The sequence below is a fragment of the Lampetra fluviatilis genome, chromosome 32 (assembly GCF_964198595.1).
Source record: "Lampetra fluviatilis chromosome 32, kcLamFluv1.1, whole genome shotgun sequence".
Lineage (NCBI taxonomy): Eukaryota > Metazoa > Chordata > Hyperoartia > Petromyzontiformes > Petromyzontidae > Lampetra > Lampetra fluviatilis.
The window spans coordinates 9,032,555-9,050,600 of record NC_136306.1 but is presented as its reverse complement, the minus strand read 5'-3'; the positions used below and the strand labels follow the sequence as shown (position 1 = coordinate 9,050,600).

Sequence of the window (18,046 nt, the reverse complement as noted above, 5' to 3'; positions counted from 1 at the left end):
GTATGTTAATTCAGTGCGTTAGTTACGTTGTCTATAACGACGCGAATGGATACGCTGTGTTATGCATGAGAGATGAGCAAATTTCAAAAACGACAATGGCATTGTTGTGGACAGGCACTTGGGCACACACGGCAACGGAACACGGATTTGGAGGGGAGCGCAGTTCTGGACTTGCACACAGCCAGGTAAGGTTTGCGAGATGGCCAATAAAATTATTCTGAACGCAAACGCATGGCATGGAGGACGGCGCATATTCCAGACGCGCGGTTTCCTAACGACGGGCAACGCCACGGCGAGGAACAAGAGGGCCCCACCTCTCAGCTGCTTCTGCCAGACCATCTCGGAGAAGAGCTCGTGAGAGCTCTGGAAGAAGTCGCTGATCTTGCTGCCCTGGTCGTCACGCTCCGTGGTGAGGTAGACGCGCGACTTTGACTGGCTCGTGAGGAACTCGCACACGTTCGGCACCGGGAACACAATCTCCTCCATCACGCGGTCATGCCGCACGATCTGAAAAAGGCACGAAGGGCGGCGGAACATACGGGCAGCTGGTTGGATGGAGAGACAAGAGAGGGGCACAGATGCACTGACCATCATTTGAATTGATTTAGCGTCCCAATATAACTGCCTCTCAATACACTTATGAAGGTGTAAAACATTAAGGTAGTAGAGAGGTGGGGGGGGGGGGTATCAGAATAGGGAATTACAGGTGAGAGGAGCGAGGGAAACCGAGTGGTCACAGCCTGTGGCTGAAGAGAAGGGGCCCAAGCGCCAACAGAGCCACACAGATGCATGTCCGATTAGCACTGGTCGGCTACGTACGGTGCGATGGAAGTTTAACGTACTGAGAGCGACGAGCAAACGGGAGATGGGTGAATAAGCAAACGGTTGGCCAGGAAAAAAATCTGATGGACTGGCCAAATTATCTCTTTGCAGCAATCCGATTCGGGGCAACAGATACACAGACGATCAAACAGACAGTCCTTGACCATGCCTTGGAAGTGTGAGTGCTACCCAGTGACATTTTTAATTATAGTTCAGGCCACAGACCTCCATTTCCGGTGAGCGTGCTATTCACTTCTCATTCTAAAAAGTACGAGGCCAATTACTTGGTTCAGCAATGATTAGGGACAAGTACATTTCGATGTGGACAGCAAGTTTTTCAATTCGAGAGTTGAAACGATGCTATACCTGAGCTTGACCCGGACCCTCTGATGAGCAAAAGCAATCAGTCTCCGAGCAATAGTATTTTGGGGAGAAAAATAAATGCATTTGGTTCTGGATTTCTCCGATTAAAACGTGAAAAATTTCACTTTTACAGCACTTCCGGAACATCAGAATAAATAAAACCTGTCACTTGCTCTCTCAAGAGAACATCGTTATAATTTACACGGGCACTCCCTTCAACATCATCTGTGTATTGACGTGGCTACGAGAAGAATCGTTTCTAATCTTTTGTTGCACGCGCACAACCACCTTTGGAAGAGCAGAGTTGGACAACTCTTTACCCTGCCTGTCTGTCGCATAAGTTGGGGGCAAGTGCTGTAAGCGAGTAGCACCACGCCCGGCCACCTTTGTCTCCCTCGTGGTGATGTTTACACACTGCACCAGGTACTCATTCGAGGCCGAGTCGACCCAAGGGAGGCTTGGCACCGGTTCAGATAATCGTCACCGGTGTTGGCCACGAGCGGGAATCGAACTTGGGTCACCGGGTTCGTAGCAGTGTGCCAACCACTACACTACTCTGCTGCACATGCATACACATGCATACACATTCATAATCAACGATTTTTGGGTTTAGATCGCGTTATTTATAAGTGTCGTAACCCTCCACCACCCGACACGGCCAATCAATAAAAATGTGTCACGTTGACAAAAGACAAATAGTTCACTGCTTTAGCCCACCGGTGTGTTGAAGCCACAACATTTACAATTTGAGTACGACGTTTCGCTGGTAATTGCATCCAGCATCATCGGGCAATTCGCCAGAATGGTGAGGCTCTGCTGTGTCTCCCGTTCTTATACACAGCAGAGCCTCACCATTCTGGCGAATTGCCTGATGATGCTGGATGCAATTACCAGCGAAACGTCGTACTCAAATTGTAAATGTTGTGGCTTCAACACACTGGTGGGCTAAAGCAGTGAACTATTTGTCTTTTGTCAACGTGACACATTTTTACTGATTGGCCGTGTCGGGTGGTGGAGGGTTACAACACATTTATAAATAACGCGATCTAAACCCAAAAATCGTTGATCATGAATAACATTGGTCGCGAAAGCCTACGTGTTGAAATGCATACACATGTATGTACATGCATACACATGTATACACACACACACATACACGAGGTAGTAGGGGGAATTGGCTGTCAAGGTTCAGGTCAGAGCTAGACTTTAACAAAGGAACTAGAGAATAAGTTTCTGTCCTTTGAATGCAGGATGCTTGGAATGTCACAAGTATAGGGTAAGCAACGTGTAACTTTGCAACAGCAGAGGGTAAAGAAAGTGTTTGCAGGTGCAAACAGGAAGCAAGGCTTGCGATGGGTGGGTCACGTGCATAGGATGGAGGAGCTGCAGGTTACCGTGACAGGCATTGGCATGGCACTCGGGAGTTCAATGACCAAAACCAGATAGCGCGACACTGCAAAAGTGGACCTTGCGAGGTCAGGTGTCGACTTGACAATAACAAAAGTTGCGGTTGGAAATCTGGCGAGAGAAGCGATGGTGGTAAAGAGCTGAATAGGCAGCGATAACCTCTCGGACTTGACCTTTTTCTACAGCCTGTAGGCGCAAAGACCGATGAGAGTAAGGGTCTGTTACATCAAGGAGGGATTATGTGGGACCGGTGAGCAAAATGCCGTGCTAACATTACATTCAGCCATGAACTATAGGCTTGCTGCTGTATTTGTAGAAAAAAATAAATAAATTTGGTTTTCTATTCAGATGTATGTTGAAGTTCTTTCACACCATACATCGTCAACCGTGATAAAAACGGGAGATGTGGAGGGGGGGGGGGGGGGGACAAATTAACACAAAAAGCAGTTCTAAAAAGAAATTAGTTTTCAATCTAGGACGAGTGGCTTCCTAATGAAATCTTATTCTAGATTTGAAGTTTTAGTAATTCTTTGTCTTTTGCTGTAGTTGTCCCACCTGATGATGGAAGCTTGTGTTGCTTCCAAAACGTCGTGATTTAATTTGGTTATTTTATTTTTCATTTTTATTTCATTTTTTCACCTACGTGACATTACCGAAAGAACCAAAGAGTAATACAATCTTAAGTAAGAGCGTTCCAGGCAGCCGCACATCCGAAAGCGTCACGTGACGATGCGCTGCCCCCGTCAATGGCGATGCCACTTCGTTGTGAGGTCACGACCCCCGGCGGCGGCCATCATCGCTCCTCGCAACGTTTCCTGTCGAGGCCTTCGCACATTCCTAAAGAACCCGAAGACGATCGCGACCAACGCGTGTCCGAGTTCTCTACTGCTGTACAAGTTGAAGAGTCGCCGATTCATGCGGTTGGGGGTCTTGGTGGCAGGGGTTGGTAAACCCTCGGTTCCTGCGCCATCTCTCTCGCATTCAAAACGCATTGCGGCTCTTGAAATAGGGTTTTGTTTTTTTACCGAATTCGAAAAAAAATGGCTCCTCTTCTTATTTTGGTTGCAAACCCCTGGTCCCCTCGGGCAAGAACATAAGTACCAAGGAATGAAAAACAAAATCACCACATTTTTTTGGAGAAGCTTTGGCAAATAATACAAGCCGTTGGTTTTAATACACTCAATCTCTTTATGAAGTCGTTACACCGGACAGCTTCTAAAAACATTATTTTCGCACATTTGAACCGACGCCAACTTGACAGTTTTGTTGGAAGCCACTTCTAATCCTCCGAACGCACTGCAGAGGCTTCTTTTTAAACGTTTACGCGGAAGGAAAGCATTAGGGCAAAAGTGGACACGTTATAAAGTTCAAGTGGTCTCGCGCGGGTTCGCCAGTTACTCCGTTACAACAAACAACCTTCTCAAGGCTTGGAGCTAGGTGGCTCGGCCTATTGCCCGTTATAAAAAGCGTAGGTCGTCATGACCACGCACAATCAAGAGCCGGATTCTGTCGTGACGGTGCTGATCCTTTTATTCTCTCCGCTATCTTTTACGAGCTCTGGGCGTGCACACCCAGCCCGCACGCGATGCTTAGCATGTGCCCAAATAACCTCGGCTGCGGCGTCGTAAAGTCTCAGGACAGTCAACAGCACGGCTTCGACGAAAACGTGCCAGTGCTCGCGCGACGCTGCCCTTGACGATGCCGCCAAGAAAGTTCGCGCGAAGGCTCCATCCCTCTGGGTCGCACACGAGACGTGCAGATCAGGCCGGCTTATTGGGAGGTGTTGTTGTTTCGCATGCTGGTCAATTATTTTGCGCCCCTTTTCGTGTTTATAATGTCCACCGAACGGCCGTTAGCAACAATTAAAATCCACGCTTGCAACCCACGTGTGTGTGACCTTCACCTTATTTACACATCCCAATTCACGGTCTTTGGCTACTAGATAATTTTATTGTGCCATCACACGCTGCACAGAGATGTTGTGCCAACACGCGATGTCACGTAAAATTTACACGCACGCGCTCCATTGCTTCAATGTGCATCCGTTGCGTTTCACCGGAGAAAATATTTATTTAAAAGGTTTGCTTTTTAAAAGGCAGAGTTATTCAAAATTGTACCATCGATGCGTCATAGGCATTCATTCAGATCTCTCGTGCAGCAGGGGTGCCCTTCTTGTTGGAGAACGGCCCGTGTAAGTGGACGGAACTACTTTCAGCGATCGGAACTACTTTCAGCGATCCCTCCATGGGGACCCCTTGGTCTTCATTCAGGGGGCAGCACTTTGTGACAGGGTCGGGTGCTGCGTAACGCTCGTCACGTGAGAGTCAGACCAATATATATATATTTTTTCATTCCGAGCTTGAATTTAGCCAAAGTGTGCAGAATGAAATGTAATATTACGTTCGCTTGTCTAGTTATTGGCGACGCGGCAGAAACGATCAACTCGCTATACTTGAGAATAAAAAAAAATATATCAATCACATGTGGCCACCTCGATTTGAACATAAAATTTTCATCAAGGGAGTGACACGGTCTAGCAGTAGTGATCGCAGATTGTTGTGGTTCATGGTTTACATTGAGCAGCCACCCCTGCTGGCTACTACTGTGGGTATATAAACCATAAAACCACGTGCAGTCCCCGCTTCAGCGGATCGCTCAAGATCCCGTGACGTCGTTCGCAAGAGCATGCCATTTTTTGCTGGCGACGCGTTCAAGATTTTTCAATATTACCTGCAAAAGACTCGACTGGAAAATACATAGCGATCGTTGCCCACACCCACACACTGCTTTTTTTTTTTTACAGGTCCCTCCTGAAAACTGAGTGACGAGACCAAGCGAGGCTTTCCTGGGTAAACAAGCGGTGTAATGATACCAATAATGATAGTAATGATAGCAGTGCCAGCAGTGTGTCGACAGCGCCGACCTCTGAACCCCGCGGCCACCTCACACACGGCGAGGACTTAAAACGCTCGGTGCGTGCTCGATTCATGCTGCTCTCCCGTCCCCGCGCGTGCGTCTTACGTAATCTGCCATTGACGCAGTTCAGTGCCTCAATTTGCCGCGCCAGGCAATTAAAGTTGAAGATTAACACGTTATTATTATAATCATTATCGGACCGCCACCTGAAGCACCATATACGCACGCCCACGTCACCTTGGTAACATCATATTGCTGCTAAACAAGAGATTACAAGAATTATAAATCTCCAATTTCCTTTTATTCGTTTCGGTGAATTTTGGACTTAATCAGATTTTGCATCTTCCTGAACATCTGTCCCAGCGTGACCAGAACAATAATTTCAAATTTTGTGTCCATTGTTAAGATTACCATCTGAAAAGGTGGTTTTCAACCGTTTATTTTTACGACCTATATCTATTAAAAAAAGGCATAAGAATCCCAAAGCTTTTTTCAGGAACATCCTGCACTGGGAGAACTGGAAACTTCACACGTGGATTGTACGGCAATTAGTTTATTTTCCTGAAACGAGTGGTGGGAAATTAAATTTTCTGTCTTGGTCAAACTCCGTTCCAATGGAGCTTGCAGTTTTCTCGGCTTTCTGGAATTCTCTGCCACTTGAACATCGTGCATTTGAGACTGTTCCGTACTCAAGACAAGACTTGTTTTCGTGTTTTGTATTTACATTTTTTTTACATTTCATTGATTGTATTTAATATCTCATGTCCACCACCCTGTCTATACCCAAGTACTGATGCATTACATTTTTTGTAAAGAGTTTGGAGATGTGCTTGTATTTTGACGCTACATAAATGGAAATTGTACTCTATTGTACTCATTCAATTGATTCTGAACAGTGGCGTCACACAACACTGTTTTTTATTTTACATAAAGAAGGAGGCTTGGTTATTTTCAGAGCCAAGCCAACCTTGGCCGGGATATGAATTTTAAAACCACCTCAGTGCCCGAACCGGGTTCGTGAACCCTCACTCATAGCTTTAAATCGGGAAATTGGTGACAGAAAATGTCTCTTGGAAAATAGGTGACGTTTCATCTGCAGCAGCACAAAACGCTCCCCACAAACTGCGGAGGTGGTAAGAAGTCGAGATGGGAACAATACTAGATAACAAAAACGGAGCTATAACATGGGACCTTTTTCCCCAGTATCAAAGTGTGACAAAATAAAAAATAGGTTTTACCCTTTAAGGCAAAAAAAGCAGGTGTTCAGCTGTTCAAACACCAAATAGAAACCTTTTGCAAGGAATCATGTCTGCATTAAACACACACACTTGTGGTGAACATGCAAGAAAAAACATGTTCTTCTGATAATATATAGCATTGTCTTTCAAACTGTTTGGTATACATAAGAGACAAGCCCCGCTATAGGGCCGAGCCTCACCAGTGTCAGACCAGAGGGCGCCAATAAGGGGAACAGTACAAGGGCAATGCAAACGCCAACGCATTTCATAGCCTCAGGTGAAGCAGTTTTATCTACCGCACAACACATGCCTGCCCCTTCACGCTGCGCAACAGGGCAGCATCGACCACCTACATTTTAGAAACGTCATGCGTCTTGCCTGAGACCCCGTCTGTCAATCGCAGCACTTGTTTATTTGAGTCATGCAAGTGGCTTGGCAGGGGGAGTTAGTGACCACGAATGATTTCAACGTAATACGCCGGTTCGATCCTCAACAAGGGAAGAGTCGCAATAATTCAAACCCCAGCATCCCCTCGGCTACCTCGGCACACGTGGCGGTCAACGGGGGGGACGGCATTTTTTTCCCCGTTCGCGGCACCGAGTTTCCAGGAGTGAGAGTCAACGTCACCGATTCTGAGTGTTTGTGGGAAAAAAAAAAAGCAGCTATGCAATGGACAGGGCGGGGGTCTGGCGGATGGCGATCGGTGCAGCCCAGGGTACCTCTATCTGCGACGTGTGCTTGGTGTAGTAGTCCAGAGCCTCGCTGCCCTCTTCGCCTGGGCTCGACGAGAGATGCAGCATTTGGTCAAGCTCCTTGTTGTGCCGAGCCAACTGCGTGGCCAGGGACGTTCACAAGTCGGGGGGGGGGGGGCACAGAGGTGAGAACAAAAGGCAAAGATTCCACCCCACCCCCCACAAAGCATTTAACAGACAGTTGGGGCCAGGGCTGCTCTGCTCGTGAGCGCTTGTAAAGGCCGGTAAGGTGTGCAAGAGTCGGGAGGAGGGGAGGGCAGGAACATTCATGATTTAAAAAAAGGGATGTACTATCAAAAACAGGCAACTTTTATTGTTACAATTTTAATTTCTGATCCACCTTCTATAAAAAAAGGTTGGCCTTGGCATACTTTAGGTCAATAACACAATAAGAAAATGATGAAAAAACGCAAAAGGGCCCACATGGAATGCTTACCATCCATTTGCACGAGTGAAGTTATTTAAAAAACCAAGTCGAAACAAAGGCACACGCACACACACACACAAGAGCTTGGGGGACCCATGCGCTCCCCTCCGACAGACAGCGAGCAGAGTCGACCTCTCCAGTGCCCACCTGGTGAGCCAGAATGTAGATGTTGTGTCCCACTTCCTTCGGAGAGGTGCTCTGCTGCTCCTCCACCACGCCATCCTCGCCATCCTCCTGCTCCTCCTGGCGGTAGGCCTTCTTGATGACGGCCACCTGGGAGGGCGGGCAACGCCGAGGGGTCGTGCGGGAAAAGGGGAGCGAGAGGCCATACGTCGAGCAATGGAAATGGAGACTGTGTCCAGCGGTTTGAAAGAGAGCCACATTCCTGAGATGGACCGAATGTTTGGCGTAGTTTAGAGAGAGTTTGTAGCCGACGCAGTAGTGCGATAGAAACAAACGTGAAAAGCATTTCGGTCTATTGAAGATCCGGCACTCAGAAAAGCCACTCACTTTAGTTTTGCTCACTTTCTTGTCACTCCTCTTACAGGTCATCTTTTCCCCCAAAAGTCATATTACACCTCGAGACTTCACCAAGTCACCCGTTCCCTTACGATTCATGCCGCGTTCAGCCACCACATTTGCAGGACTCTCTTCCTTCTTTCCTCGCACCGCTCAGTTTGGGAATTCCCTCCCATGAACTTTCCCCCCCCCCAAGTTCATAGAATCTCTCAAGAAAAAAAAAAGCTTTCGTTCCTCATCTGCTGTATCACCATTCGTGCTCGTAGTTGCTAGCTTGGGCACTTTCTCCATTCTTCTCTCTTTCCAAGTTCCCACAACCAGACTTCTGTTCAACAAACGTTTTCTGATCTGGTGCACTGTCATTCGTGCTCCGTTTGCTGGCTGCTGCTCGGCGCAACTGGTCTTGGATCTGTGGTCACAAAACTGTCATAAAAACCATGGCTCAAGAGTTTGGGCTCACAATCATGATGCCTTGAATTGCAGGAACCTCATTTTTTTGTGGAAATAAAAACCTGATGCATTCCTTCCCACACCGTTCCTTAAAATAAATCAGTCAATGTCTAATTTTCCCGCGCATCCATTCATCTGTAAGTGGAAAATTGGCCATGCACAGGTTGGAAAAAAAAATCACATAATGACTTGTAATCGTCCAAATCTTTGGGCTCATCAATTCTCCACCAACAAAAAGGTTTGGCTCACTGCTTAAGAGTTGTTACCTCATCAGCAAGTGTGGTCCAGAAGCAAATGGCAACGGTTAGGAGGCATTGCACGGGTCACTCCCCCCCCCCCTCCCGCCGACTCCAATGCTCGAATCAAAAGTCGCGATTTGTAATTACCGTCTTGTTTGTATGTATTATTTGTCGAGTTTCTCTTTTCACTGGCACAGATGTAACACGAGCATATAATTCACAAACATCGTAAACAGTTGCTTCCAATCGATGCATCGTTAGATGCCGAGGCAACACAAAAAAAATTAACCTGTAAAAACAAAGTTTTTCACTATAAATCCTTTATATGCGTGGCATCGGGGCGGCTAGAGTTCTCTCGTCCTCTGGCTTGAGATGGCTGCCACCTATGGGTCAGATGATTGTCTGGCAGCATTAAGCAATTGGTAATTAAATATTTTAAAAAATTCCCCTAAAAAGTGTAAAATTTTGGAATTTTTTTTTCACGAAAATGCATTGTCACGCACAACGAGTCTGTGTGCAAAATGTCAGCTCGATTGGATCACGGGAAGTGGGTTAATAAACGACCGAAAGATTTGCACGGTTGTAAGCAAGCAAGCGAACTTAATATAAAGAATTTAAAAAAGAATTCGGCGCAATGAAATTAAACAAAAATCGGACATCTCCAAAGTCGTAAACTCTCGAGCTGGGCTTAGGCGGAGCGTGGAGCCGGTGGTGGCCGTACCAGCTCCTTGGGCCGCATGTTGTAGAGGATCCGCTCCGCGTTTTCACTGTCGTGGCGACTCTCCATGATCGCCAGCAGCAGCTTGGAGGCGTTGTCCTGCACGAGATATTTGTAGGACGGCAGTTTTAATAAGAAGCACATCAGGGCGAGGCGAGGATGTGGAAAGAATTACAGCTCTTGTTCGTGGCGCAAACCGGTCTCTTATCTAAAGCCAGGTCCAGAGCTGACATGGCCCAACCATGTTGGCATTGCCACCAGAAAAATAATAATAATGCCATGTATTTACCCAGAAAAGACGAAACATGTGGTAGGAAACTGGGATAACTCCAGAAACACACAATATGGGAAGAGGGGGGGGGAAACGAAATCACGTACAGATAGATTCAAGAATCCATTGATTTATTACAATCCCCTCCTGACCATATTGCAGTGCAAGGCTCACAACATCTGGTATTCCATACTCTTTGGTTCTTTCGGTAAAGTCACGTAGGTATAAAATCAAATAAATCACGACGTTTCGGGCGCAACACAAGCGTCTGTCATCAGGTGGGAAAGCTTCTGGTATTCCCAAAGAAGGTCACAAATAAGTCAGAGCCAGCCTCAACCCTACTAAAGAGTCCACTTTCATCCGACAAGACCATGGCGATTTGGTCAGTTATTCGAGAATTTGGCCAATTTGAATAAGTTTGCGAGCCCCAAAACGGGGCATGGGTTTGGACCAAGTTAACGAAGGTGTCGAGTGAAGGCGGCTCCCTCTCACGGTCAGCAGTGGCTGGGAGCCAGTTACCATCAGCTAAACCTTCCAAACATCAGCATTTGGCTGGGACGATTCGTCCCAAAGCAGGCAAAAGGTGGGGGGGGGGGGCTCTACCAGAGGATTGAGTGGAGTTGGCAGAGTGGCCAGAACTAGTGGCAGAAAGGGGGGTGGTGCTAGTGACAAGGTGGGGATGGTCGGGAGCGGTGATGTAGCGGTTAGCGCGCAGCGCTACGAACCCGGTGACCCGAGTTCGATTCCGCTCACGGCCAAAACCGGTTCCGATAATCGTCACTGGTCCTGGGCCTCCCCTAGGTCGACTCAGCCTCAAATGAGTACATCGTCACTCGGGAAACAAAGGCAGTCGGCTGTGGTGATGACCCTCCCATCCCCTCGTGTGCCGTGCCGGCCTTCACAGGTGCTTTCTAAACAACAGCACTTGCCCCAACAGTCTGTTAAGGCTATACAGGGGATCTTTGTCTTCATGGTCATGTAAAAGGGGGCGGGGCTGACAGAGGGAGGGGGGGGCTGCCCGCTGCCCACGTGTCCCTTTACCTTAAGCTCCAGCACAAGCTCCATGCGATCCTTGCCGAGGGGGTTGATGTCGTTGAGAATCAGCGCGATGATGATGTCGATGCCGTTGGACTCGTGCGTAGCGATGCAGTTCTAGCGAAGATCGGCATCATCATCAGAATTACAAGCACGTCGCCACTCTAGGGTGCCTCAACTGCCAGGTTGTTTTCCACCGTTTTGCGATTATTTAAAAAATGGCACATTAGTGGCAGGGCCGCAGCCACAGTGGGTGTCCGAACACCTAAAGAACGACAACATTTTGCACCCCAGGGTCAAAGACAAAAGATCCCCTGCATAGCCTTCGTAGACTGTTGGGGCAAGTACTGTTAAGCGAGCACCTATGAAGGCTGGCATAGCACATGGAGGGGGTGGGTGGCTAGCACCACGCCCGGCAACCTTTATCTCTCTTCCGGCGATGTTTACACACTGCACCAGGCACTCAGTTGAGGCCCAGGACCGGTACAGATAATGGTCGCTGGTGTTGGCCATGAGCGGGAATCGAACCCTCGGGTTAAAAATCGGGTTCATGGCACAGCGAGCGGACTATTAATTGCTACACACCGAGCCTAGGCTTTTGTTCATGGAGTTTGTCCCACCCCCCCCCCACCCCTTGCAGTGCTTTGTACTGGGCCCATGTTGAGTGATAATCAAAACAACATACCAAATTCCCACCAGCGGCAAAATGGCATCTCTAGAGCAGCGTCGTACCTGGTTCTCGTGGCAGGGCCCCTGGCAGTACTCGGTGAGGCTCTCAAGTGTCTGGTTGATGAGGCCTACGTTGCGCTCGTTGATGTAGAGGCCCAGCAAGCCCAGGCCGCCCGTGGTGCTACCGCAGATGCAGTCGAGGAACTGCAGCGTCTCGCACACCAGGTTGTAGTTGGTCTTGTTGTTCTGGCAGCGCAGGAAGTTCTGCCAAATGTTGGGAATGGATGGACGAAAATAAAAAGGCGCGTGAAAATCGGAGGCGATGGTCAAAGTTGGTATTTCGTTGGCAGTGCTCAACTACTGTTTTGCGGTCCAGAGATGGTGGTGGAATTTCCGTGTTCGTATCGTGGACTTAACTTTATCCCGAGGGGTACACTCACTGCTGGTGGTTCATTTATTGACCATGAGACAGATGATGATGGGATGAGCAGATTCCACAGCTATATTTAAAAAAAAAACTCAACCTTCCAATTGGGAGTCATGTGCTCTAACCATGGCACCAACTGGCCAAAATAAACAACAACAACAAAAATCTAGGTTATACAAAGATTTTATCAAACCGCACATTAACCATAAATGAAAAAAACACATTTCTAGGACAAAATAAAAAACTTCGGGTTTGTATTTGCTTTGCAACTGCATCCACGGCATGTAAAACACTAGGCATTGAATGATTCAACCCCACAGCAGCGATGTCATGAATTGTCACCGAGAAATTCATTCTGAGGTCTCAGTTTAGTTACAGCCACGTTCACACGCTGCGTCGTCTCATTTGTTTCACCACATTTTGGTGCGTTGTTGTTTTCGCTGCTCTTGCCTCCACGATCCGTTCTCAATTTCCACACAAAAACACGAGTTTGTGAATGGCATTGCTTTTTGCATCCAACAAAGCCCCACGATTTACATGAGCGTGCTCGCCAATAACAGTACTCGTCGAACAAGTCAGAGACCGGTCCAGGGTTTTGCTTGCGTGAACACAAGCCGATTGACATTGATTTTGAAATGCAATGGGTTGTTGACGGGACTAAACACATTTTACTTGCGTCTGGAGACAGAAGAGAGTTTCTGCTTATATTTTACATTTTCTTTCAGCCACAATGCTCTACAGCAAATGATCACGAGTTTGCTACGTCTAAACATGATCAATCTATTTGCATATAATTTGCATGGAATGTAAATAACAGACTTAAAAGATTGCGTGCGTGGGAATCGTTAAAATAAATGCGGCTCAAGCCTTTTACATTATATATATAAATAAACATGATGTGCGTTATCATGCAATTGGAGACCTAATTGTGTCAGAAAGCAAAGTTCACAACACCTTGGTGGTGATAATAATATTGACCCCCCCCATTCGTAATTTGCACTTTGCAGCAAAAAAAAAAAAGTGTTAAGACCCAAGATAAACTAAACACATCCGAGGCTAAAGATTTCTCCTCCGCGTCTTTGCCACGTCAAAAAAGTGCAACCAATGAGGATTTCTCCCCACGTGCAGTAATTTGAACATTAATTGCCACTATTAACTCCAATTCGACAATCCTGTGTGTTTAATAGGAGCTCGCCAACTGCAAGGCCAGCAATCTGCTGCCCATGTACCTTAAGTTGCAATCCTGGGTCCAAGAGAGCTGGCATAATGCGATTGGGTAACACATTACAGGCTCTTGCATGACCTCGTAACAAGACATTTAATATGTCGGTGATCAGGGCAGGTGGCCCAGTGGTACAGCAAGCAGCCTGCGATCTCGGATTGCTTAGCCCATCATCCCTTCTGGGGTCAGGAGTGATTTTTTCCTATGGATATATTTGCCCCTGCCATTGGGAATGTGGAATTTCCACCAGTGACCAAGGGGATATAAAAACAGGACTTGCACCGCCCCAATGTTCTCATTTCAGCAGGATGTTCCTTTGAATATGTTCCTGCATAAGATGATTAAATTTGGTCATACCTTTCGTGATTAAATGTTTTATTGCTTGTGCGCGTCTTCCAAACTAGATCACCAAGTATAAATTATTTCAGGAATCCATCCAAATTATTTCAGGAGTTCATCACAAGAGGTTAAGAAACCCAATGTGGTTGGGTGGCTCAGACAGCTATTACTGTGTCAAAGCACAGAGCCCGCCACCGATGAAAATCTCGAGTGTTTAAAAATCGATAGGCATTTGCCCAATATTCCAGATGCTCAAGCGTAGCAGAGTTTGACGGTTCTCAGCCCGATAACTGATGACGGCACAACAAAAACAAACCCCGATCAAGTAAAATTTGGTTTTCATTCAATTGAAGTCACTGCCAGCGTTGGAGGTTCGCACCAAAGTCCGGATTTATTGGTCGTGCGACGAGCGTTTCTGGCAAGCAAGACTGCACGGGTAACTCTCGTGAGGGCACTTTACAGGGATCTTAGTAGGAGTTTTTGCGATATCTTCTGGCGGTCATTTCTTGACAAAACCCCGAAATAATTATGAAAAATGTCTTCATGTCATGGGTGTAATCCAACGGCACAATGGGGAATAATTTCAATAAGTTCGTTCTCTGCAAGGCCGAGTTAGGATTTGCTTTCTGAGCGTTATGAATGAACCCTCATCGTGACGATGACAGTATAGTAAGGATAGTTTAAGGAAAGTAAAATAAAAACTAAATTTACAGCTGTCGAACGGCACCGTATTAATGCACCCCATGGGAAGTCACAATTGAGAAAATTCAATAAATTACTCGTTTTGTTTTTGCAATGTCATTTGTCATTTTACATTCTTTGAATAGGCCGTACAATTAAAATTCTCTCCATTAGCACGCAATTTGTAAAGACAAATCGTCGCAAGCTAATTCTCACGCGCGCGCGCAATTTGAAGACGAAATCACGAAAGTTAAAATAATCAATTCGAATCCTAAGAATGAACTCGACGTTAATTTACAAGCCTGGCTTGCCGGCCTCCCTCCCACATCCCGGTGAGGTCACGGACCACCTCAAGACCTCCAAGCCGACCTGCAGCGCTGGGTTGTGGTTTTCGCAGAGCAACTGCAGGAAGCGCAGGATCGGTTCCATGATGGAGATGAGTGGGCTGATCTCATCCGACTCCACATAGGTTGCTCTCTCTCCTCCTCCGCCTTCTCCGGATCCAGATGCTGTTGAGCTACTCCCTCCAGCCTGTGTGATGCCACCGCTGCTGCCACCACCACCACCATCCTCCGTGTCCGCATCACCGTCGCGCCGGTAACGTTTCGTGTCCTCGCTCAAGGATAAGGTCGAGCATCGCCGCACAGCTGCGGAGGGGGAAGGGATGGTGGATCACAGAAGTTGGATCTTTAGTTGATCATCCATAAGAGGTTTTTGTGACAAGTGTTAAACTTTAATTGATTAAGTCGATTTGATCAACTATGGTCTCAGGTCTATACAATAACAAAGATCCGTTAATACAGCCTTTAACAGACTGTTTGGGGCAAAAGTTGTGAGAGAGCACCTATTTAAGGGCCGGTACCACGAAGGGGATGAGTGTCCAACACCGCAACACCTTAGTGTCTCGTCAGTGCCAACGTTTACAGAGCAGGTACTAATTTAAGGCTGAATAAACCTAGGGGGAGGCCCAGGACCGGTTCAGATAAATCACTGGTGTTGGCGGCGAGCGGGAATCAAACTCTGGGTCGCCGGGTTCGTAGCGCAGCGTGCTAACCGCTACACTACCGCTCCCTACACACACACAGATTAGCGGCTTATTAAATAGCGTGGTCACCTCTCCTGTGGCTGACGGAGGGCAGATCCTTCTCGGTGCCATCGTCCTCCTTGTTCTCGCCCCCCAGCTCTGCGGTGTTCACAGTCACCGTCGCCTTGATCTCCTGCTGCGCCGCCTTCATGCGCTCATAGAAAACCCTGAAGAACTTCTCAGATTTCTTGTCCTCGGTGAGTCGACGGTAAAACGAGTGCTGGAGGAGAAGAGAAAAAAAAACGCTTCAATGAACAGGTCGGGAAGAAGGAAGAAAAATCAAGCACATGCATGGACTGTGTTTATCAGTTTCCTGGGTACACAGCTTTAAAGAAAGTTGCCCATCGTTTCAGCCGTTGTGCCGAAAGATCGAATAGAACGCGACCTTCGGTTTGGATGCCCATATAGCGTGCAAACCATTATACCACCCGGAGCATCCAACTTGTACAGTGGATGGCACCACTTTTCTTTTTCAAATAAACAGGTTTGGAAAAATGATGCTTTTGCATGGATTATTTCGTGCTTTCCCACACGTGTTTGTCTACGGAAGTATTTAACTAGCGGTGCAAGGTACCGGCGCATCGTTGTCAGAGTGAAATGTCTTTGCATATTTGCCAAAGTTGTTTTTTTGCTTCCAAGTTTTAGACAACCGTTTTATCAATTTGGCCGGTCGCCGTGAGCAACACACCTTCATACCACAAGTTCATTCGTATTGGATCATCGTTACGGGCGTCACAATACCTCCCATTATAGGAGGGACGGACGGATGGACAGAGCCAATGTATACATAGATTTTACTGGTAGGAACGTCCTGGTCACACCAGCCCACAGGGGATTATTGTGTCCGTCCGTCCATTATGCAGAGAGGGGCTGGGGAGGGGCTGGTCACCCCATGGTGCCCTTATAAAACTCAACGTTTAACCTACTCACGCCGGCTTGTGCCCGCCCTCACACTCGGGCATATTTTCAAAATACACCACGCCGCCGTTGACCCTGGTCATTGACCGAGCAACCCAACGTTCCTACCCGCTCCCTCCGCAGGAATGTGTTTATTTCCTCCCCCCCCCATCCCTGCTGTAAATGTCCACGTGATGGGTCACTGTGGTACTCTCATTTGTGGCCAGGTCACTTCTGAAAAATGAGTTAATAGCTCAGTGGGCTTTACCTGGTAATATATGTTCGAGGTTAGTTTTGTGTGTATATTTTTTCAATTATTTTTTCTTTCCTATACTTTACATCCTATGGGTGTGTCTTGTCACAACTTTCTGACCCCGTGCCCCTACTCGACATCCAACATCTGTGACAAAGAGCTTTATAGCTCAAATTCCTCCAGTTTAAATATTCTGATTCTGCTTTAAACTTCATTTGAGAAGCGTAAACTATTGCGAGGGGGCCAACAACTATAATCAGAGCAGCGATCCATTGCTCTGGATTGTAAAGATTCTTGCGCTTTTCATTCACACGTCATCGCTCTGTAACATCCTCCGACACAGCGTCGTGCGCGCTTGCTCACCGTCCGACGTTGGAAAGGAAAAACGTCTTCATCTCAGGACGGCGACGACACCAGACAAAATTGGAATTAGATTTCGGACGAATAGAACCAAAAAAACAAAAACACGCGCACTGGGGAGAAAATCCAAAATTCTAAGAATCCGTACGTCCGTTCCAATTTAGGCTATTGTAAGTAGCACGGTACTGTACTGGGTGATTGTCATGAGAAGTTGGCAATGGGCCACCCTCACCTCTCCCAGCAGTCACACCATGGAAATCGCAGCTTCCGTGGGGATTATCCGCCGTCATTCTACACCCGGGTGGTGGAGACCGGTTGGCTGACCTCTTGCAGGGTTTGCAAATTGCCGAATAGAGCTTTGGCCAACTGCCACATTTCTAAATACATAAAAAATAAATTATACGGACCCTTCAAGCCATCTTCTCCACAGAACACCAACTACACCTGACAAATTATATGAAAACGGGACAAGGTTTGCATGTCAACTGGCTTTAAGATTTCAGATAGATACACCTTTGCTTTAACTATGAAAACGCACTATTATTTAGTCAATCACCGTATGGGAGTAAAGAACTCGACACACTGCATTAGTTGCGAGGGGATGCTTGAACATACGTCACCATGCTGGTCTGCAGATTGGTCAATGTGGATGCCCTGGGACATTTTTCAATATTAACCTCCATCCATAAAAATCGATGTTAGCCTTGACCAGGTATTGAACAGCGGCAAAATCACGCAAGCTGTAGGGGGTAAATTGTTACATGCCTAGCACCAAGCATTCCCTCCCCCGTGCGCCAATATGTGCAGAGCACCAATGCGTTTCAGCCAGAGGTAACTCGGGGGATATGCAGTCAAGAGCTGGTAACGTACTCTCTGGTCTGTTGCTGAGTTACACGCAAGAAAATATATATAGATATATATGTGTATATATATATAAAACAACAACCGCCATTCGCC

The 18,046-nt window shown here is 47.1% G+C and overlaps 1 protein-coding gene across 1 annotated transcript in view; it reads right to left on the bottom strand.

Moving 5' to 3' along the window:
- Positions 1-18,046, bottom strand: part of LOC144943728 (inositol 1,4,5-trisphosphate-gated calcium channel ITPR1-like) — a 152,009-nt gene that overhangs the window by 38,560 nt on the left and 95,403 nt on the right. Inside the window, exons 41-48 of the mRNA XM_078871507.1 lie at positions 15,610-15,799; positions 14,865-15,142; positions 11,890-12,090; positions 11,164-11,274; positions 9,855-9,950; positions 8,073-8,198; positions 7,466-7,576; positions 315-507 (exon numbers count right to left, since the gene is read on the bottom strand). Of these exons, the coding sequence (XP_078727633.1) occupies positions 315-507; positions 7,466-7,576; positions 8,073-8,198; positions 9,855-9,950; positions 11,164-11,274; positions 11,890-12,090; positions 14,865-15,142; positions 15,610-15,799 (1,306 nt within the window). The remainder of the gene's footprint in view (positions 1-314; positions 508-7,465; positions 7,577-8,072; positions 8,199-9,854; positions 9,951-11,163; positions 11,275-11,889; positions 12,091-14,864; positions 15,143-15,609; positions 15,800-18,046) is intronic.